The sequence below is a fragment of the Manis javanica genome, chromosome 7 (assembly GCF_040802235.1).
Source record: "Manis javanica isolate MJ-LG chromosome 7, MJ_LKY, whole genome shotgun sequence".
NCBI classification, from domain to species: Eukaryota; Metazoa; Chordata; class Mammalia; order Pholidota; family Manidae; genus Manis; species Manis javanica.
In genome coordinates this window covers 27,970,234-27,993,973 of record NC_133162.1, presented here as the reverse complement: position 1 = coordinate 27,993,973, position 23,740 = coordinate 27,970,234, and the positions used below count along the sequence as shown (strand labels likewise).

General features: G+C 40.5%; 1 protein-coding gene across 1 annotated transcript in view; it reads right to left on the bottom strand.

The window, feature by feature from the left end:
* The window catches only part of LOC140850368 (uncharacterized), a 119,920-nt gene extending 107,250 nt beyond the window's left edge, over nucleotides 1-12,670 (bottom strand). The window contains exons 1-3 of the mRNA XM_073240562.1: nucleotides 12,255-12,670; nucleotides 4,947-5,113; nucleotides 2,348-2,433 (exon numbers count right to left, since the gene is read on the bottom strand). Of these exons, the coding sequence (XP_073096663.1) occupies nucleotides 2,348-2,433; nucleotides 4,947-5,073 (213 nt within the window). The 5' untranslated portion in view covers nucleotides 5,074-5,113; nucleotides 12,255-12,670. The remainder of the gene's footprint in view (nucleotides 1-2,347; nucleotides 2,434-4,946; nucleotides 5,114-12,254) is intronic.
* Between the last annotated feature and the right edge of the window lie 11,070 nt (nucleotides 12,671-23,740).

The following is a 23,740-nucleotide window of genomic DNA, read 5'->3' as shown; positions in this document are numbered from 1 at the left end:
AGAAGAAATTATGTGGAAAAATCTAGGTAAAGGAATGTAATTTAGTGAGGGCCTCGGCTAAGAGCAAGTGTAAGAGGCAAAAGGATGAATCGTGATTCCCGTCTCAGTGTTGTCCTCAGAACAAAGGTCTCTGGAGACTTTATTTCTATCGGGATTTTATAGGGGAAAAAACAGTATATGAAAAGGCCTAAATAATGTGTAACCCAAATTGACACAAATGTTAATCAGAAGTCAAATATAGGATATTGTTACTGAATGCCTTGATAAGAAGGGGGTTGGAGCTTTGAGAATTATGCATCAAATGGATTCTATGAATTCTGCAGTATCATGAAAATAAAACACATGAAAACACCTCACAAAAAACGTACCTCACACCAAAGAAAAACCATGTCCTACACCTTCCACTCAGACTCACTGTGGTAATTTTGTCCTATAAAACACTTAATCATCTCTTCAAAAGGAAAACATGGTGAGAAGTTTGAAAATCTAACTCAATTAAAATATTATTGGAGAATTATCTTGCTTTCTTATCTATCTCAAAACTTTGAATACCAAAATGTAAGTCAAATATATATGCAAAATGACGCTACAATTAAGATAATTGTTGGTACCAAATGCTGTTTTTAAGTTCTGCAATAAAACAGTCTCCCAGACATTTAATAGTATGTCACTTGGTAAATGAAAGTTTCCACAAAGTAACAGCAGTGAGAAGACCTAAAAATTATGCTAGTGAAGAGTCTGGCTGAAAGGAACAAAAACATGGATCATTTTGATCCAACACTAATTTTATTTCAAGTTCCTACAGAGCTGAATAAATACTGACACCACCACACAAAAATTTATTGAGTTGGCAATAGCAAAGCATGATGTCAGCCTCCAATATCACCATCCACATTACCAAACAGCATGAACATTCAATGCTTGAACTTCTTAGACTTTATGGCTAACATTACAGTAAAAACAAAAACCTTAGGCATGAGGCATCATTAAACATAGATGAGTTTAGTTTGGCATTGTTTGGCTCAAATTAGTCTAGCACTTTAACAAAATCTAGAAAAAACATGAAAGAATGCAAGCTTAAACATTACAATTTTCTAAATGTCCTACATTCTGCAATAAACAGACCCCTATAAATAAGTCTTAGTCAACTCCAACTAATACTCAAGTAAATAACACCACTTACCCCTACCCCATGCATACCCACAAACTGCAGGCTGACAGGACACATGGATCCAACACACATGCACACAACCATGTAGTAAGTCCTTACCTTCACGGCAGGGATTTCTTCAAGCAATCGTTGTGCTCATCTTTGGTTTTTTAACAGTGCATCTTCAGTGCCCATGCAGATAATACAATATGTAGCCAAGAAAAGCATTTCTCTTATCATATCAAATGAAAAATTTCATTTCTTTTAAAAGGCATAATAAATCTCTAAATAACACTCTGTCATCCTGTACTGTCCTCAACAAACTCAATTCCATCAACAAATTCAAGTTTTTGGCAAAAAGAAGCATTGTCCCAGCTTTATATTAATGACTATTAACATTAACAGTTTGCCTTTTATTCCGTAATAGGATGGCCAAATAATATTTTTTAATTAACAGATTGATAACACTTGGTTTTAACATAAAACAAATTTCATAAGCTATAATTAAAGGTTGAATTAAATTTTATTAAATGAAAACTTGCTCTCTGGAGTTAATGGAATATCCAAGTTAAAAATCTGACTATACTGGAGAGCAAGGCTATCTTCTGAAATATTTATTAAGAAGGAACAAGAAATTAATCAGGAGTAAATCACATCTTAAAGCATAAAAACTATAAATAGCATATTTTTCCTCTAATACTACTGAAACTAAAATTACAAAGTACATTTTCAAAAATATTAGGAACACGTTGTTTTCATAAGCACTTCCACAAGACACTGAGAATTTCAAATTAATCACCAATTTAAGGACTAAAGTGATATAAAATCTTTGTAAAGGATCCAAAGTATTAGTACATTTGTTAAACTATAGCAACATCTTAAAGTAACTTCCAATAACATAAAACACATAAACAACCCCAAAGGGCTTTCATTCCAAAATGGCAGAAAGGAGAGTTTTGGAAAAAATCAGAAGAATTCATCACATATTTTAAAGTAAATAAGGTCCAAACCATATAATGACATAATGACACAGCATGTTTTGTCTCACTCACATCCTTTCCACATATAAAACAAAGTGCTGCATGAGTAAGATATTTAATTATTCCTCTAGGTCCCACACTTCACTTTTGTAAATACTGAAAAAAAACAACTTTTCACATTTTATTAGTCCCGGGACCATTAGTTTAAGTGACTTACTTTTTTGACTCCAGTCTGCTCACACTCCCGACAAGTTTTCAGATAAAAAACCAGATTCTCTTCACTTCTTTTCTCATCTTCACAACCTGTGAGGAATAAAGCCAAAATTAGGAAGGCTCTTAATTCAAGAGGAAACATAGTTTGTTTTGAGTCTTATTATAGATTACCAATAGAACAAAATTTTTGTTTATCTATATTCAGCTTGATGAAATCAAACATCTTCCATAAACAGCCAAGGAATAAATCAACATTCTAAAAACATGTCTGAGGATTTAAGAGAAATAAGTTGTGATTTTTCAAAAGGTCATAGCATTCCCTGTGGTTAGTATATTGATATCACCCGTACCTGTTCCTGAATCATAATAAACGATGAGTTCCCTGAGGTCAGAGACCATCATGTTCATCTTTGTGTCCTTGTGGTTTAAAACAGAACTTCACCCATAATGAGGACATTTAATTTCCTGAAGGAGTGTTTGTAACAACACTAGCAAATTATGTCAAAGAATTGTATTGTATTTATTTATAGAGCACCTCCGCATTTACTTTTGGTAATATAGTATTTCAAGTGTAACTTTAAAAGAAACACCAAAGACACAAGGACATACACACACCAGATACATGCTTTGAATCATCCCATTAGAGAACAATGTTGAACTCTAGAACAAAAAAACAGAACTATGGCCAAAGAGATGGAGATATTATAATGATAAAGAACTCTGTATTACGACAGTGCTTACTACGAGAAGGGATGCTATCACTTTGAGTTTATGTTCGTCTGTCATTGTTAGGAGCCATAAATCTTACAATTCTTCCTGAAATGTCCTTCTCCTTCTCCACTTGAGGAAGTACATAAACTTCAGTTCAGATATAATCTCTCCTGTGAAACCTTCAATGATTTCTTCAGCTACACATAACCTGTTCTTCCTTGAGGTTCCCTCTATACTTTGAAGGTAGGATCTTACTGTACTGTCACTAACTGTACATGTGGCTGCCTTCTTCTACAGTCTGAGAGCCTCTCAGAGGACAGGGCCTTGCAGTATTTACACAGTGTTTTCTGTGCCTTGCAAGAGTGCCTGGCACACACAAGCCCTCAAATTCTTCTCACCCAAATAGTATTATCAATCTCATTCTGTTTCTTCAAGGCTCTTGGATTTAGGCTTAACAGCTTCTCTTATCTCCTATTAGTACCATTCATCCCTTATCCACTGAACATATTGGCAACCAATTTACAATTTCTCTCCATCCTAAGTTTTGCCATCATTCTGGGTAGATGTGCACTTGAATAACCCATCTGATATTACATCCTCACTTCTTGACTTCCTCTTTTCTAATGACCTAATCTTTTCCATTTCAGCCACCCACAATTCCATGGTCACACTGTAGCTCTTGTCATCACTAATAACTACTCCATTTCTAAAATCATGAATTCAAATACTCCACAATGAGAGCACAACTTCCATCAGCTTGCTTATTCAACTTCATCCACCACAACGGTCTGTGACTTCACTGAAACCACCAGTTCACTGACCCCTTTCACCTTCTCTCAAATGGTTAGGCCTTTTAATTTTCCTTTTATCAAGTTTGGATACATGATCAACACTTGCCAATACCTTAAACTCCGTCTGGTTAATCCTGGATGAAAGTAACATTCTGAGTCTTTTTTTTCACAGCACTCCAGTAGGCAGGAAATACTTGAGATTCTACGACAAATCCCCCAGGGCTAACTTTGACTGGCCTCTACACTTCCTAGCGACTCTACTGGACTTTATTGGTCAATACACTCTACAATGACTATGTTAAGCCTTTGTGTGCTTTCCTAAAACATCTGACCTTCTTCTTTTTTTCAATTTCATGGAGAAAATAAATACCAGATGGGAACCATCATTTTTTTTTGTATCATTAATCTACAATTACATGAGGAACATTATGATTACTAGACTCCCCTCTTCACCAACTCCTCCCCACATACCCCATTAGTCACTGTCCATCAGCATAGTAAGATGCTGTAAAATCACTACTTGTCTTCTCTCTGTTGCACATCCCACATTACACATGCTAATCATGCTAACTGTAAGGTCCCCTTTTTATTCCCCCCGATCTCCCGCTCTTCCCACCCATCCTCACCAGTCCCTTTCCCTTTGGTAACTGTTAGTCCTTTCTTGGGTTCTGCGATTCTGCTGCTGTTTTGTTCCTTCAGTTTTTCCTTTGTTCTTATATTCCACATATAAGTGAAATCATTTGGTACTTGTCTTTCTCAGCCTGGCTTATTTCACTGAGCATAATACCCTCTAGCTCCATCCATGTTGTTGCAAATGGTAGGATTTGTTTTCTTCTTATGGCTGAATAATATTCCATTGTGTATATGTACCACATCTTCTTTATCCATTCATCTACTGATGGACATTTAGGTTGCTTCCATTTCTTGGCTATTGTAAATAGTGCTGCGATAAACATAGGGGTGCACCTGTCTTTTTCAAACTAGGCCGCTGCATTCTTAGGGTAAATTCCTAGAAGTGGAATTCCTGGGTCAATGGTATGTGTATTTTGAGCTTTTTGAGGAACCTCCATACAGCTTTCCACAATGGTTGAACTAATTTACATTCCAAGCAGCAGAGTAGGCGGGTTCGCCTTTCTTCACAACCTCGCCAACATTTGTTGTTGTTTGTCTTTTGGATGGTGGCGATCCTTACTGGTGTGAGGTGATATCTCATTGTGGGAACCATCATTTTTTATTACCACAAATACAAATTTACTTGCATCTTCATCCTGTAATAATAAATAAAGTTATAAGAAATACCCCTACACATGTCAGGTTAGTCTCCTAATTGTGTTTTGGGAGCTCATCCCTTTCTGCCTTCCTAGAACCCTTTCTATAGACTATTCCTTTCCTCTAGTACTATCCATCTCTTTAAATGGATGTCTCCCAGTGATTTTTATTCATGCCAGGATCATCTTCACTAAAGACACAACAAAACATCCACACTACAAAGTTTACTGGGAGCACCATCTCTCCTCAACTGCCTCAGAGCTAAGCTGTTAAGAGTTCAACCTATATCCTGCATTCCACATAATTCCAGTTTCCCTTCCCAATGGTCCACTTAAAGCTATCACAATATTCAACAGGAAGTTTTCAGACTTCATTTACTTGACATCTGAGCAGCATTGGACACTGCTGACTGCCTTCTCCTCCTTGAAACACTCGGTCCTTGGTTTCCAGGAGAGATCACTCCCCTGGTTTTCCTCCCTCCTCTCTACACACTCCATCTCGGTTTTCTAAGGCTCACAGACCTCTAATCAGTCATGATTTCAAGGCTAACTCTTCTTTTCAAAATATACTTTTGAACCCTAAAGATGTACATATATATATTGTTTTAATTTGTCACCTAACCAAAGATGACTCAAAAGTTTCTACCTTTGTCTGAGATCTCTTTTTTAGTCCAGATCTAAATACACAACTGCAACTGCCTACCTGGTATTTCCTCTTGAGTGTGTTGAAAATTATTTCCAACTCACACTTGTCCCTTCCCACTTATCCACAGTTCAGTCATAATACATTATTTAACATGCAGATCCGATGTCACACTTTTACTTAACTCTCCCCAGTGGTTTCCAATTGCTCTTAGGATGGTCACACGGGCCTTTTTTATTCCTTCATACTAGCCATGATCACATCAACCTCCAAGTCTTTACATGTGCAATATTCTCCAGTATGAATGCTCTTTCTCCCCAAGTTAGCTTATAAACATCTTATCCTTCTGATGTTGGCTCAACTGTCATTTCTCAGAGAAATATTTTCTGGCCTCCTGGAGAAGGTAAAACATTTCATTTATGAGCCCTTAGAGTGCTACTAGAACTTATCATGACTGAAACTTTTAGTTTAATTTAGTTTAATTTTACTTTTAATCTAATTATGTTTAATGTGTCTTTCTTCCAGCAGGTTATAAATTCCATGAAGGTCAAGAATCTGGTTTTACTCAACACTGAATCTTACCACCTAACACAGTGGATTCAATAGTAACTGTTCAATAAACATTTGTTAAATCAATAACCAGAAAGTTTGCAATACTCACCTGTTCATTCACTGTTTCAAGTGCAGAGAATACACTAACAGAATGCAAAGTAATCATGTTTCTTTCCCACTAGATATGTTAATCTCCTTAGAATTTGTTTCAAAGTTAGATCCATTTAGAAAAAAATCACACTGTAAAGAGTCTCTTCAGTAAATGTTGGGAAAATTGGATAGCTACATGCAAAAGAATGAAACCGGACCACTGTCTTACACCACATCCAAAAACCGGACCACTGTCTTACACCACACTCAAAATGGATTAAACACCTAAATATAAAACCTGAAACTACAAAACATAGCTTTAATAGAACTAGAAGAAAACACAGGCAGAAAGCTCTTGAAATTAGTAATTTTGGGGGGGACATGTCTCCCCAAGCAAGGGAACCAAAGCAAAAATAAACAAGTGGGACTACTTCAAACTAAAAAGCTTCTGCACAGCAAAGGAAACCACCAACAAAATGCAAAGGCAGCCTACTGTATGGGAGAATGTATCTGCAAATTATATATCCAATATGGGGCTAATAAAATACATTAAAAAACTTGTACAACTCAACTCCAGAAGAATAACAAGTAATCCAATTAAAAAGTGTGCACCGTACCCAAATAGACATTTTTCCGAAGAAGGCATGTAGATGGCCAACAGACATGAAAAGATACTCAACATCACTAATCATCAAGAAATGCATATCAAAATCACAATGAGATACTTCACACCAGTCAGACTGGCTACTAATATCAAGAACACAAGAAATAACAAGAATTGGAGAGGATGTGGAGAAAGGGAACTCTCCTAAATTGTTGATGAGAATGTAAGTTAGTGCAGCCACTATGGGAAGCAGTATGGAGGTTTCTCAAAAAATGAAAAATACCATACAATCTAGTAATTCCACTTCTGGGAATTTAACCTGAAGAAAACAAAATCACTCTTTCAAAAAGATACATGCACACCTATGTTTCACTGCAGTATCATTTACAATAGCCAAAATATGAAAGCAATGTAAGTGTCCATCACCAGACAAATGGATAAGGAACATGAGGTACATATGTACATAATGGAGTATTACTCAGTCATAAAAATGAATGAAATTTCACCATTTGCAATATAGATGGACCTAGAGGATATTAAGCTAAGTGAAATAAGACAAAGACAAATACTGTATGTGGAACCTAAAAACAAAACAAATGAACAAACAAACAAAACAGAAACAGAGCCATAAACACACAGAAGACACTGATGGTTGCCACGGGGAAGGAGATAGGGGAATGGGTGAAATAGACAAAAGGGGAAAAATTAGTTAGAATGTCTGATATCTTGATCTCACTGACAGTGACATGAATATATACACGTCAAAATTCCTCAAGCTGTACATTAAGATTTGTGCATTTTATTGTACGTATCTCAATTAATAAAACATGTGTATCAATGTAAAGTCATTTAGACTAGGTTTAACTAAAAAAGAATTGCTACATTTTATAAGCAACATATTAGGGATTTATGACATTTTTTTGAAAATTACATCATTCATACAATAATTCATAACAAGTGATAAATTATGCATTAAAATATATTAACAAATGTTTCTAAGTGCTATACCCTGCTGTTGCATGAGGTAACTACACAGCATTTGCTAACCACTGTAAAACAAACTTAACTAATAAATCGCAGAGTTGGTCCTCAGCTGCACTGCATTCCAATCACGGGAGAACTAGACTCCAACTTTACAATTCCAATGTAAGGAGTCCTACGGTTGCTACTACTGCATCAGGAATTTCTTAAAAGCAAAGGGAATGTTTCATGCACTTAGTTTCATGCTGCCAAAAAATGCTTTCCTAGCCTTTTTTTCCCAGTACGTATACTGACTTTTAGAGTACCAGTGGGTAGGCGGTAAGAAATTTTGAAAAGCTCAGTATATTGAAAAATCTAAGTATATTCACTTTATGTAAAAATGGAGTTAGTTTTATTTTTCTACCACCCACTCACCTCAAGGACTTAGTTTCTTCGGAGCATTTACATTTTTGTTCCACTGACAGCTTGCTAGCTACCAATAGCCTTTCAGTTAGGATTTAAAAGGTTGACAATGAATTTGCACCTACTAGGAAGCTGGTTGACAGAAAACCCAAAAGTTAACAAACAGGCCTAAAATACCCAGTATCATCAGAAGGCTATGCACTGTTTGAAGACCAGTGTTTTTTTTTTTATTCTTCAACCAAAAGCACACAGAACTATCACTGTTAGAAATCTGAAAAAGTATGATTTTGATGGGGTGGACAGGAAGGAAAGAGAAATTAAATGAGTGGGAGAAAACAGTGGCATAATAATGGAAATCCTATGTGCTGACACAGAAGAAATAAAATGAAAGAGAAACGACAGGAAAAAACATGAAGACCGAAACTGAAGACAAATTTGTAGGTCATCACTAAGACTGACAAGCCCAAGCTGAGCGCCTCCAAACAGCAAAAGGATGCATTTAATATAATCTATGAGAGCAGGCGGAGGAGTGAGGACTTGCACACAGGAGCGTACACAACAGCTGCCGGAAGGGAGGTGCCACCGAGAACCCAGCCGAGCAGATGCCCTCAGTTAGCCTGGTGATGTAACCTGCATCACCTCTTCAGTAGGCAATGACACAAAAAGGGAACCACAAAGAGCAAAAGCTGGCAGATACACAACTCAAGGAGATTCCAAGAAGAGATTCCCTGCTCAGAGCCCTAAGAAATCCAATTTGTACCATAATAACTCAATAATGGGGACAGATGTGTCATAACTAAACACTGAATCATGCAACTAAAACAAAACCCTTTCTGTGGTTCTACCTGCCAAGCAGCTAATGTAAGTCAAAGGAAAGGAAAATAATGTGTTTTAAAATATGAACACTCCTATCTACATTACATATGGTTCTTAATAAACTAGCTTTCTCATGTACATAGACTTCTATAAGCTTATGGCCAATGTGAATTTGCTTTTGAGAGAATGACCTATACTTGTGGGGTGACACTGATAACATGTGTCCGATATACAAAGCTGAGAGCAAATGTAAAGGTAAACGCTCCTGTGAACTGACCCTCAGTCGGCTGTCTGCCAGCCAACCAACAGCCGGCCTCCTCTGGTGATGCACTGACTCTGCCTTGCATTTTAATTAGGCTGAAACAAAGCCCCAGGGTTCTTAGGAAAAAATGATTCCAAGAGCTAGTACTCTCCTAGGGAAGCTTGCAGTACGAAGAAAATTGAGCTATTAAGGATCATAAAAATAATGCCTCCAGTTTTCATTCAACAGATAAGCACTGAGGATATGATCAGTAAGCAAAAATGTATTGACATGCAGAGGGCATAAGAAATCTCTCTCACGCGCACACACACAGAACAATGACCAGAAGTGCTAAATAAATGGTGCAACAAGAGCTTATAAAGAGGGTAAATGAAAGTCAAGAAAGGTTTCCCTGAAAAAGTGAAAAGTAAAGTAGAAGTATGAAATGTAATAACGAGAGGAAAAAGAGCTTCGGGTAAAAGGAACACCATGTGCAAAAGGATCTATAGGGTGCTGTGCTGGACAGTGGAGCACGGCCAGCGCAGCTGAAGCACAGAGACTGAGGAGGACGTGGTATATCTGACACAAGGGGAGAGACTGGCCTTATTTAGATGCTCTTCACCAAAACCAACGGAGCTACCACCTAGGTTTCAAGAAAGGGGTGGGGAGGTCACATGATCAGATTTATGTTTTGAAGACAGCATGCCAGCCAACTGCACTAGAGAGATCAGATTAGAGGTCGTGAAGGGTCAAGGAAAATAGTGGGAGTTGGTGGGAGATACAACCTAGACAAGATGAGAGTGCTGAGTAAACAGTGATGCAGAGGTCTGAAAGATAATAGTGAATTTGAACTCTTTTTCAGATACATTTTTTTCCCTTGAAGTTAATTCTTTTGCCAATTTTCTATGACACATTCCCTTTAATTTTCATGAGCAATTTTATAGTAATGACATTAGCTGTTTGTCATATTTGCTGTCTTTTTCCTAATTGGTTGTCCTATTTTTTTCCATTGGCATGTTCTTCAGTTTTCTGTAGATGTATCCATATTTTTTTCCCTTCGTAGTTTTTATTTCATTTATTTTCAATTTCAACACCTTCCCTCCTCTCCACTTTTTCTTTTTCCCCTCACCTTCATACTAGAACATAACAAACTTACTTCAGTGTAGGATGTGTAAAATTCATTCAGACATCCAGCAACGTTTACAGAGCACCTACGTTGTAGGGGAGAGACATATACACAAAACACAGAAACAGGTACAAGTGTTTCCAAAGTAGAAAGCACTCTGGCTGCACACAGAACAGACACCTCGCCCAGACTGAGGAGAATTAGTCAAGACTCCCTGAAGGTCAAATTTAACTGTTCTGAAGGGGCCTGGAAACTAAGTGCAAGAAGAAAGGGCCTTAAATGAAGAGTGGTAAATGACTATCACTCCTACTCTCGGAGTAACTTCAGAATTGAACAGGAAGCTCACTAGAATTTTCCATGAATTCCCAGGGATGTCATTCCAGGTAAGGTCTCAGACTACCTCAGACGTAATCTAATGGTAAAAGCCCACCAAATGTTTTCTGGAACTAGCACAAGCTTAATGTATGCTTATGAATATATACTATACTAAATGCCCTCACAGTTTCCCTTTTCAATATATTTAAAATGAAATCTAGGCTTAAAACCTAGCAGCAAAGCAATAACATATTTCAGTTTTATTTCCTACTTCACCCCACAAGTTCCCATCAATAAAGAGTTATCTATCCCTACACCTTCCAAGAGGCGTCCTACTGCCACCTCTTCTCAGCTTATTCCAGTCCCTCTGCCTGGAATGCCCTCTTCCCCTTCCCTCATCACCAACTGCGATTCCCGTGTAAGATCCTTAAAAAACAAGAACAAATATCACCCACCTCATTTTGCTCCAGGCATTATTCTGTATCATAGGTGGGTGTTTCTTACCCTTTCCTATCTGAGTGTGGCTTGCCTGACTACTGAAAGTGTGTCATACACAACTACATAATGTATGAACAGTGACCTACTCACGGGCAGACACCTTCATATCCACTGAATAAAGATAAAAACTTCCTTTGCTGTAGCTGTGAGATCCTCATTTGACCCTTGCTTCCCCAGATTACTTTAGGTCTTCAGATGACTTATGACTCCCTTGAAGAGAAGCGGAAACTGGAAAGACGACAGGCGCAGAAAGGGGAGCCTACTGATATGGACACGTGATGGTGGAGGTGATGAGAGCAAATGCCTGATTCAGGGCTGGATTTACTAGAGAGAAAGAGAACTGGATACAGCACGCAGAAATGGCTTTCTCTTAAAATTTCGGTGTGAATGGAGAGAAGACATGCGGCAACGAACACACACAGTTAAGAACGGTACGGTCTCGTGCCAGAGCAGCCGTGTGTCAGGAATTCCCCACGGGTCTCCATCCGGCGGCCAGGAAAGGCAGGTAAGGCGGAATGGCAGTTTAACTGTTGGCACCGCGCGCCTCACGGACTCCAGTCAACACAGCTCTCACGGCCGTGGGAGGAAAGCACCACGAGCTTCGCGTACAGACAAGGGCACCGAACAGAGACACCAAATCACCTTCCCAAGCCCCCCACACAGAAAAGCACGGGGCCTCGGGGCCGGACACACGCCCCTCGCTTCACCGCCGGCCGACCGAGGGGGGCGTTCCCGCCGCCGCCCTGCGCGCCCCGGGACACCCGCCCGCAGCCGCGCTCCCCGCCCTCGCTCCGCGCCAGACCGCAAGCCCGCCGGAGGGACGCAGAGGGGCCGTTCCGAGGCCCGAGAAGGCCCCCAGACCGCGGCACTTACCTCGCTGCTGAGGCTCGGAGTCCCCGGCCGGGCCACGACGAGTCCAGGAGGGGCCGCCGCCGTCGCCCGGACGTGTACCGCGCCGGACGGACGGCGGCTGCGTGGCCACGCCCCCGGACGGCAGGCCCTTCTGTCCCAAACATACAGAAATAGCTATTTTGGTCGTGTGTATGAAAAAAAACCCTCTGGTTTAAGTATAGAACTTCATCTTTTATCCTCAAGTATTTAAGGAAAAGTTACAAATTCTCTCTCTGCAGTTGGAATCTGTATCTAAAGGCTGAGCTCTATGTTTAGTCTAAATTGTATTCTTGCTAATAATTTGAATGAAATTAGTTAATTACGTTCTGAGGTATTTTGCAGCATTAAATTCTTTTCTTCCTATGAACATATATTAATTTCAAAATACTTATTTACTTCCTACTATATGAGGCATTTAGCCCAGAGCTCATTTAATTAAATTGTTTAATCTTCCATTAAATCATATCATAAGGAAACATGTTGGGGTACTGGGCCTAGACCAACACATAGTAAAGTTTATGTAGAGTCTATTGATTGAATTTGGGATTGAGTTTCCAGCTGAATCCTCATCTTCTCTGAGCCAAACGTATGAGGGAACTCCACGTTTGATCTCTGAGTTATCATTCACCGCTAGGGAGATGTAGGATTGAATGCCCTTCATAATGCACATTTTTAAGTACCTACGTTCTGCCTCTTCCTCGCCTTTCTAGACCATAGCTCTCCATCACACTTGGGGCTGCTATTCTGTTTCCTTTTCCTTAGTTGTAACCACTTATCCTGTCTGATCCTACAGCCTCTGCACTTGATCTGGACCATGTCTCCTGTTCCATGGTCTGCTTTTCTGCTATATTTGTTGTGTCGGATCCATACAGTCCAAATATAAGTTGCTGTCTGAATTCCTTACTGCTAGATAGAGCTCCCTTGGATATAAAAGAACTTGCATTTGTCACTGACCTCCACCTCTTGCTCCACCTCTCTGAAGTCATTTTCATTAAACTATTCTTTTTACCGACTCTGCTCCTGTCATCATGTTGGGTCTTGTTCCCTTTCCTGAGCCCCATGTTGCTAACCAATATGATAATGTCCTGGTGAAATCCTTCTAACCACCTGGGTTTTACACTATGCCAGACTGTAACTACAATGGGAAAATATGTTCCCAGCCTGGGGCAAATAACCTTTAAAGCCAAAATCAGCCAAAGGGAGAAATAAAGTGGGAGAAACCCATTTATTGCTTACAAGCAGTTATCTACTTCTGCTTGCCCGTGTCTCCTGTAACCCGGCTGCAAAAGGGGCCCCACCAAACCTCTCTGGTCCAGATCTTCCTTTGCTCCCCCTTGTAATCACTATTGATATGGAGATGGACTACTTCTCTCCACGCCTTGGAAACACCTATTGTTTTGGAGATGTACTAAGGCCAGGTGAGAGAATGTGGAAATATTGCACATGGAGATTCTGGAAATATTGCAATTTTACCCACACAGACTTAAAATGCAACTCAGATAAATACATTATATTTCCACATTTCAGTATCTTGTACATCAGTTGTTTTTAAATCTAACTGTGCCATATAGGGTTATGTATCCCTTTAAGAATCTAATGAGAATTTTGGACACTCTTAAGAAAAAAGTACATGGAGAATTTATTTTGCATTTGGTTCCATGTGTTAGGAAGGAAAGGACTCGGCTCAGTGTTGCAGGGAAGTCAGATACAGTGAAATGAGAGACCAAAGTCAGGAAAGCAGAGTCCCTTTTAATGCCCTCAGCACAGAGCAGCAGAGCTGGCCTGCCTAAGAGAAGACAGCCAGGCGTGGATGCTCATTCTGAGGCTTCTTTTGTGCAGTTTTGGCAGGGCAGAGAGGTGGATATAAAAGAACTTGCATTTGTCAGAGAGGTCCTTGTTGACAGCTGTCAGCTCTCTAGGTTTGTTTTGATTGGTGAAATGGGGACAGGGGCTGTGCTGTGCCTGTGCCTCTCATGTTTCTTATCTGGGGGGACCCTGGACATTTCCTGAATCACTCTTGGACCCTGTGGCTTCATCTGATTAACTCTGAGTCATTTCTGGCTATCTGGTTCTAGTTGATCAACTCCCTGAGTCATCTTTGGAGGGCCCTTTCTCCTTTTCATCCTTGTCTTTCTGCCTAACACATGGATCCTCTGAAGCCCATTAATACATCCTTAAAAAATCATAAATCAGTTTCATGTCAAATGTCCAGAGACCTCCTTCATTAGGAACACCTGAAATGTGGTTTAAAACTGCAGTTTCTTTAATTCTATCAGAGACCTACAATTTCAATATTTCTAAAGTGGGAAATCTTTATGTTTGACAAGCAATCCTGACACTCTTACATCTATTAGGGTTTACAAATTGCTGTTGTAGGCCTTGAAGTAGTAACCATTTTGGCATGTTGGGCACGGGTGGATCATAGACACAAGGTTTGGAAAAATGTAGAAAATAAATCTCCCAGAAATCAGAAGCAAGTCTAGAACTGACTTTATTAGCAGTGGAACAAACTTGAAAATAATGCAGGATCCATCATATCTACAGAACTCATGCTGACCTCGGTGAAACTACCAGGGAAATCCATTGTTAAAAAGACTTGAAAGTAGATTTTGAGGTTCCAAGTAATTTGGTTACTCTAAATACTTAGCATTTCCCTTTATGGTTCAGATTTAGTTTTCCATTACTCAACCTGAAAAGAAGATAATGAGAAAAGTCAAGGGTCAAGTAATTGTATCACCACCATAGAGAGAGAATCTGATTATTTAACAATCGCATGAGAAAAGGCAGGCCTCAGCTCTGGCTCACCTCGGTCACCCTGACTACTCTGAGAATTTGTGCACTTTATACAGACCTTTCTTGCCCTTGCACCTTATCTATAAATGAGAGAATGGGTGTCCAGTGTCCCTTCCAAGTCTAACTTTTAGACTGTAGGGGACACTTACCTTAACATTTATTTCTGCAGTAACAGTTCACCAAGCACCCAATAAATTTTGGAACTATTAAAAACGAGAAAGGTAAATTTTCACTTTATTCCTACCTTCATAGATAAGCATTTATTAATTTTGAAAGCTGAGATATCTTTTTTGCCATGTGATCTAATTTTTAAAAGTCTTTTAATCTTATTATTTATATAGAGAGTTGTTTGAATGGCTCATCAGATCCAACCTTTAATATTGTTGTTCAAGTTTAAAATATATTTTAGTGGTCAACATTAAGTAATCCGTGGGATTCATAATGCTCTTCATTCTCTGATGTATTTTGATTGTTTGTTGTCTTCTGCAAAATGACAGCTCCATGGAAGCAGGAGGCAGGAGATTCCATGTTTTGCTCACTACCTTACCTCTAGTGCTTAGAGCAATTCCTGGCACATAGTGGGTGTCTAATAAATACTGGCAGATGAAGACTCAATAATACATTTATTCCTACTTTTAAGCTGAATGCATCTTATTTTCTCAGAAAATGAGTTTACTATTCAAGTGCTTAAATATCCTGTTATGTTTCCTTTGGACAAACACCAAAGGCACACTTGAGAGAAAACTAGAGACACAGAGAAATATGTTCTATTACTCCCTCTGGATAAGAATAGCACTTCCTGATACAATGAAACATCCTCTTAACTTTTCGCTTCATTAAAGAGGCAGTGGTTACCATAGATCTTCCCATCAGAACCACAGACTGATTGGTAGGCAGATTGACATTTTGTATTTCCAGTTAGGTTCTCGTTGCTGGTACTGACAGTCTACAGTAATGTTTAAGACCATTAGGTGAGTATAGGGAACTTAATTTAATTCTGATATTGTAATAAAATTAATTATTGATTAAGCATTGTGCTAAATCAATCATTTTGCTGGTCCTTTGTATTTTTATTTAATCCATGCAACAATATTGAAAGGAAAGTATATTGTGCCCTATTGTATAGTCTCAGGCACACAAGGCATTTAAGTGACAAGCCCACAACAATATGAGGATTAAATACCCACGCTGGGATCCAAACCCTGAGTTATCTGACTCTGGAGCCCCTGCTCTTACTACATGCCAGACTGCTTCCACTTTCATTCTTTGTAGACAAGCCTTTCCCTACCTGAGGAAGCAATAGTTCAGAAAAAGTCACATACATATACAAATACAAAACACAAATGACCATAATTTTTTGAGCCTTTCTTATCTCATATCCCATGAAAGAAAATGAATCAGGAGGTAGAATTTTGCAGAGTTCAGCTGAGTAGTACTTGAAGCATTTTCTCAGAATCAAGTTATAGAATGACAAAAGCCTGTGAGCATAAAGAAGCTTTGACTAGCAGATGAGGACAGAAACACTACATGGAAGGGTGAGGAACTTCAAGAGAGGGCTCAGCATTCTTAGAACCGAGGAAAATGAACAAGTCTCTTGGTCTTTTCCATTGGTTCTAGGTAACCATGCTTTTCACACCAATCCATTACTTTCACTCACACATACTCTGTGAAATGGACAGCGTTAGCATTCCTGTTTCAGAAAAGAATATACAACTGAGAAATTCTAAGTGACAATCTAAACACTCAGAAATCTGCTGGTGGTGACATTAAGGTGTGGATGGTATGAATGTCCTTGGGAGATTACTGCTTCATGCCAGCCTAGACATAAACCAGGAGGGACAGGCATATTTCATTTGAAAGGGTGTTGAGGAATGGTAAGTTATGAGTTTAAAGACTCAGTTTCTGTTAAGATAATGTGATGCAGAAAGTGTTCTTGAAAACTGTGTTGGATGTATTAAGTGTAGTGTCTAGGGTCATTGTTAAATGGATTTAGGAGTCTGGTGGTTGGGAGAAAGACTGGCTAAGGAGGCAGTGCCCAGCAGGGCTGAGAAGGGAAGAGACGAGCCATGGATGTACACATGTTTGCAATGATGACTTCCAAATGTCACTTGTTCACTCACCTGACAACTAGCTCACGAGAATCTATTATATACCTGCCTTGTTCTTAGATATGGGGATAGCATTTGAAAAGAAATGCCACTTTCTTTAAGGAGTTCATGATACAATAGAATAAACTAATCAATTACAGAGCAATATGACACAGTCTATGTTAAAGGATATCTTTAGATTCCTTTTAATGATTCCCTGATGAATCAAGCATGTGCTGTTTAATGCCTATTAAAACATTACCCCCCTCATAGAACCCTTTCCAGTATTCCCAACCGTACCCTACAGAAGATGCCATCATAAACATTCCAGATATAAAAGCTGTCAGGCATGAGCTCCCCTCTGTACTCTCTTCTCCATCTCTATGCTTTCTGTGGCCAGATTCTTCTACCTTGCCCCTGTCCTAAAGGCACTGGTTTCCCTTCTTCAGAACATACTTTCTTTTTCAGTCATCTTTAGGTCCACCATGTCCCATAAAAGTCCATCAATCAATCAACCATACTCTCTTTGGTGGTTATTTGTTCCTTTCTTTAGTGGTCAAACTCCTCAAGGAGATGATAGATATTATCTGACTATTTCTTACAACCTACATTTCATAACTCATCTTTTCTACTGCTTCTCAAGTTTATTTTGGAAGTCCATCCATCACTACATATATACATATATATATTATGTATATATACAATTCAAATATTCCAAAATGAGAAGCATCTAGAAAACAATGAATAAGAAAATGGAGTGGCTTTGGGGCCACTGAATACAATGGTATCCACTGGGTCTTGTGCTTCTTGTTCTCGGTTTGGTACAAATGTTTCTTTTTGGCCTCCTTACCTTTTCCATTTGATAATTCCTCTTTCTTCCCTCACTTCTTAAGTTGGGGTTTCAGTCAGGCTCACTTTCACAAGGTTCCTTGGTAATTTTTTCAGTTTATACAATCCTAAATTATTTCAATATGAATGGTTCCAAATCTATACCTAGGGTTCCACTTGCATTTGCAATTGTGTTGATTTACATTCCAGTGAGTGTACACACTTGTGCCTTCAAATAAATTTAACTAAAGTTAAATCCATCCATTCAGCATCCTACGGAAACCTACCTTGTTGGGGTTAGGGTTCTAGCTCAGGCACAGGCACAGAAGTTTAGATTAGTAACCTGGCTTACTAAACTGTGATAGAGCATGGAGCAGGGTCTGCGGATGTAATCCAAGTATTCATACAAATTTACCAAAAACATTACAACAAATTTAAAGTCAATTACTATGCCAGAACTATAGTAAGATCGAGAGATACAATTATAAGTCTCTTATGGTTCTGCCCTCAAGAAACTGGGAATCTAACAGTGGGTGCAAACAAACAAACAGTAATTTATAGTAGTATGCTCAATGCTGCAATGTAAGAAGTAAATCAGACAATATACCCAGAGTCAAGATAGCAGAGAGTGGGTATCATTTCCCCTTTCTGAAGGAGGTGACACATAAGAAATATAGGCTATAGTCAGAAAAATGGGTAAGGGAAGAAATATTTTCAGCCGAGAATTGAGTACATGGTGTGATTTCTAAGAACCAAACATTGTTCTTAACAAGCACTAACTTCAAGTAGACATCAATTTAAATAGAGAAATAGATGAAATGGGGAAAAAAAAAACAGATGGGTGATCTTTTTAGTTGTTAATTGTGTTTAGTTTTTTAGTAGGTTATACAAGAAAATTGAATCAAATCCTAAAGATGAAAAGGTTAAACAGTTTAAAATAGCTTTCTCTTCCCAATTCCCTCCATCTCTTTCCCTACCTAGAACCCAATTATATGTACCAGGTTTTTCACACAAAATATATTATAGACAATGTATTTTTAAACATATTTGAATGTCTTTCCACACAATTGGTAGCACACTGTATACACTGTTTTATTCCTTATTTTCTCCTTTGACAATGCAAGAGGATATCTCTATGGCAATACATATAAAACACTTTAATTATTTTCCTTAATTGGCTGTTTACTATCTCAGTTGTTAAGTTTACCATAATTTACTTAACCAGTCTTCTAGGAATGAGCGGCTAGTTTATTTCCTCTTCTACTATTACAATGATTTCATGAAAATCCTAATAATACATCATTTTTCATATTTATATATTTGTCAGATAAAAATTATGGGTGGAATTTTTAGGTAAAAAAGATAACTAAGATATCAGAATGTGGTTTTGATCATCTATTTTTTAAGGTAAATTTTTATAAAATAATTATCTTCAATTTTAAAGTTAAATTTTTATAAAATAATTATCTTCAATTTTGTAGTGTATTTTTCTCTTCTGATTTTACAAACTCTAAATACATGCTGGGCCTTGCTTTATTGTAATAGGCATTCTCTCTTCTTCACCCTGCAGATCAATATAAGCACTACATCTGGTATTAATATACTTTCTTCTAGCAACAAATACCTGCTGAATACATACTAAATGCCACCTAGCAAGACACTGAAGTACATAAGAGATATGATACCTGCCATCATGGAACACACATGTCCTAGTAAGGGATATTTTCTGTATGCTATTTTTTCTCTAATATATATATTAAATATATATATTATACTATGTATATAATAATATGTATATTAAAGAAAGGAATAAATAACCACCAGAGAGAGTATGGTTATATATATATATATTCTTTGCTCCTCCCTTTTCCATCCCATCACCTAGCTCTATATTCTTATTTCTTAACTCTTATTACTTCAACGGCTCCCTAAATGGCATCTCTGTACAACTTTTCTCATACTTACTCCATTTTTGACATCACTACAGATTGATATTTCCCAGCAGAATGGTTCTGATCACACCTACACTCAGCAATCTGAAACAAATACAATGTTTTCAATGAAAAGAGAAGCACTATTTCTTGTGTTCCAACTACAAGGAGCTAAATAGGCACTTTACTTTCATTATTTCCTTTCACTAGATTTAAGAAAAAAATTGTCAAGTAGGAGGTCATAATTTGGAGATAAGTTGGATTCTGTTTCATTTATTGTAATCTTACACTGAAAAACATACTATTTGTGCCATTTACTATCTTGAGAAATCTGCATCACAGGCTGAAAATTTCTATATCAAAAACAGATAACCTAACTGTACTAAGGTAAGGAATACAGAAAAGTATGTTGAGTGATAGGCACTGAAGAATTCAAGTAATGGTAGCTGGTGCTAGTGTACGCATGGTTCCTATAACAATCTGTTGTTTCCATTTTAAAAAATGAGAAAACTCAGGCTAAAGTAAGTTTTATTTTCTAAGAGCACATAAATAGAAAATTGCATACGCAGGATTTGAACCCCTTTCTTTATGACCATACAGTCCTAGATGATTATGCAAAACCATATCCTTTAAGGTAGATGAACCTGAATATTCACAGACTTCATAACCTTTTAGACAAGTTTTCTTTCCACTATAATGTTTTGCTTTCCCTCTTCCCTTGCCCTGCTTCTCTTAAGCCACACCAAACTATTCATTGTTATATCACCCAGTTACTGGTTTTATGCCTCTTGTCTATGTTTATGTTGTCTGAAATTACTTCTTCCATCTTTCTGTGTGGCAGATGTTTCCCATTTAAAAAATTTCTGACAAAGTATTACTAAATCACTCAATATTTCTAATTATTTACTTTGAGAACTGAAAGGAAAGTCATTGAATGTGACTTTTCTTACCTGAGAATATGGCCAAGAACATGAAGGGAAGGAAAATGGAAGCCCCCATATTAGAGTCAGTTGTTTCAGACTTGGTTGTTGGATGGTTCTAAGGCTAACTCTTCAGTAGATGCTTTCTGAATAAACCATGCTGATCACCACCATGTTATATATTTGAATCCGCTCCCAAGGTCGCACCCCTTGAGTGCCGCTGTCCCGGCCCCTCCCCCACCAGCACAGACCAATAAGGGTCCGCCAGAACCCCTCTGATAGTCCTCAAGGCTGCAGTTCTGAAGTGCGGTTTGGCCGAGCCCTCCCCCACCAGCACAGACTGTAGAGTCCCCCAGGACACACTCCAATAGGACCCAAATCTGCACCCCTGGCCTGTGCCGCTGGGAGTGCCGCTGGCCTGACCCATCCCCCACCAGCACAGACCAATAGGGGTCCGCCAGAACCCCTCGAATAGTCCCCAAGGCTGCATCCCTGGAGCCGCTGGCCCTCCTCCTCCCCCACCAGCACAGAACATAGGGTCCGCCAGAACCCCCTCCAAGAGGCCCCCAAGCCTGCAGCTCTGTTGTGCCGCTGGCGCGACCCCTCCCCCACCAGCACAGAGGCATAGGGGTACGCCAGAACCCCTCTGATAGGCCGCAAGTTTGCACACCGGGAGTGCCTCTGGCCCAACCCCACCCCAACCAACAGACCCATAGGGGGTCCACCAGGAGCCCCTCTGCTAGTCTCTCAAGGCTGCAGGCCTGAAGTGCCACCGAGCTGACCCCTCCCCCACCAGCACAGACCCATAGGGGTCCGCCAGGACCCCCTCCCATAGTCCCCCAAGGCTTCAGCCCTGGAGTGCAGCTTGCCAGACCCCTCCACCACCAGCTCACATCATAGGGTCCTCCATGCCCCCTCCCATCTGCCCCCAATGTTGCACCTTTGGAGTGCTGCTGTCCCGGAGCCTCCCCCACAGCACACACACATAGGGGTATGTCAGAACCCCTCCGATAGGCCCCAAGGCGGCACCCCTCGAGTGCCGTTATTGAGGCCTCTCCCACATCTGCACAGACCCAGAATGACCCTCCAGGAGCCCTCCAATAGGCCCCAAGGCTGCAGCTCTGGAGTGCCACTGGGCCGACCCCTTCCCCACCATCACAGACCACAGAGTCCACCAGGACCCCCCCTGAAAGGCCCCCAAGGCGGCACCCCTGGAACCGCTGGCCCCAACCACTTCACCGCCAGCACAGACCATAGGGTCCTTCAGGACCCCGTCCAATAGGCTCACAAGGCTGCACACCTGGAGTGCCGCTGGGTCGACCTGGCCCCCACCAGCACAGACACATAGGAGACTGCCAAGACCCCCTCCGATAGGCCCCAAGGCTGTACCCCTTGAGTGCAGCTGGCCTGATCCGTCCCCTGCCAGCACAGACCATAGGGTCTGCCAGGACCCCCTCCGACAGTCCCCCCAAGGCTGCAGTCCTAGAGTGCCGCTGGGCCGACCCCTCCCCCACCAGCACAGTCCCACAGGCCCGCAAGACTGCACCCCTGGAGTACCGCTGTCCCGGCCCCTCCCCCACGGGCACAGGCCTGTAGGGGTTCGCCAGAACCCCTTCTTCGATAGGCCCACAAGGCTGCACCCCTGGAGTGCCGCGGTCTAGGGCCCTCCGCCGCCAGCACAGACCAATAGCGGTCTGCCAGTACCCCTGGTGTGCTGCTGGGCCAAACCCTCTCCCACCAGCACATACCATAGGGTCCGCCAGGCCCCCATCGGTTAGGCCCCCAAGGCTGCAGCCCTGGAGTGCTGCTGGCCCAACCCCGCCCCTGCCAGCACAGACCCATAGGTCTGCCAGGACCCACTTGGAGAGGCCCCAAAGGCTGCAGCCCTGTCCCGACCACTCCCCCGCCAGCACAGATCATAGGATCCACCAGGCCCCCTCCCATCGGCCCCCAAGGCTGCACCCTTGGAGTGCTGCAGTCCCGGAGCCTCCCACGCAGCACGCACACATAGGGGTACGCCATGACCCCTCCGATAGGCCCCAAGGCGGCACCCCTCGAGTGCCGCTGTCCGGCACCTCCCCCAACAGCACAGTTCCCACCAGGAACCCACCAATAGGTCCCAAGGCTGCAGCTCTGGAATGCCGCTGGGCTGACCCCTCCCCCCACCAGCACAGACCATAGAGTCTGCCAGGACCCCCTCCGATAGGCTCCCAAGGCTGCACCCCTGGAGCCGCTGGCCCTGACCACTCCCCCGCCAGCACAGATCATAGGGTCCGTCATGATCCTCTCCGACAGGCCCCCAAGGCTGGAGACCTGGAGCCATAAGTTTTTACTGGTAGAAACCTGGCATGACATGTTTCAAATCAGATGTTTCATTGTATTCTATGACAAAAACTTGAGGTCACTGTAAGGCAGTGAGGGTGAAGCAGTGAAAATACTTGAGTTCAGATTGTACTTTCAGAGGCTATGTGGTTTAGACAGAAGAACCCTCAACCTAAAAGTTCATGTTTTTACTGTGTCTCTGCTTCTTACTAGGTATGTGATAACTGGAAAAATCACTGAACCTTTCTGAATTTTAGCTTCATTTGTAAAGTGAATCGGTTAATTTCTCTGCCTACCTTTATAAGGTTGTTACAAGAATGAAATGAAATCATGTATATTGTACACGTAATATATATAAAATGTGCAATCAGATATATGGTCCTGTTACATAGTTGGAAGTCACTTCCCTCAACTATGGATCCTGGGAATGAAGGTGAATTACATGTATCATGTTTAGGCTGGCTATGTGGTCACAAGGCTATGCTAAATTTTATCCTCTGAGTACACGGAACATGATTGTGGGCTAATTTTAAGAAGGAATAAGATTATTAAGTTCCCTTAAATTGTTCATTAGCATTAGCAACACG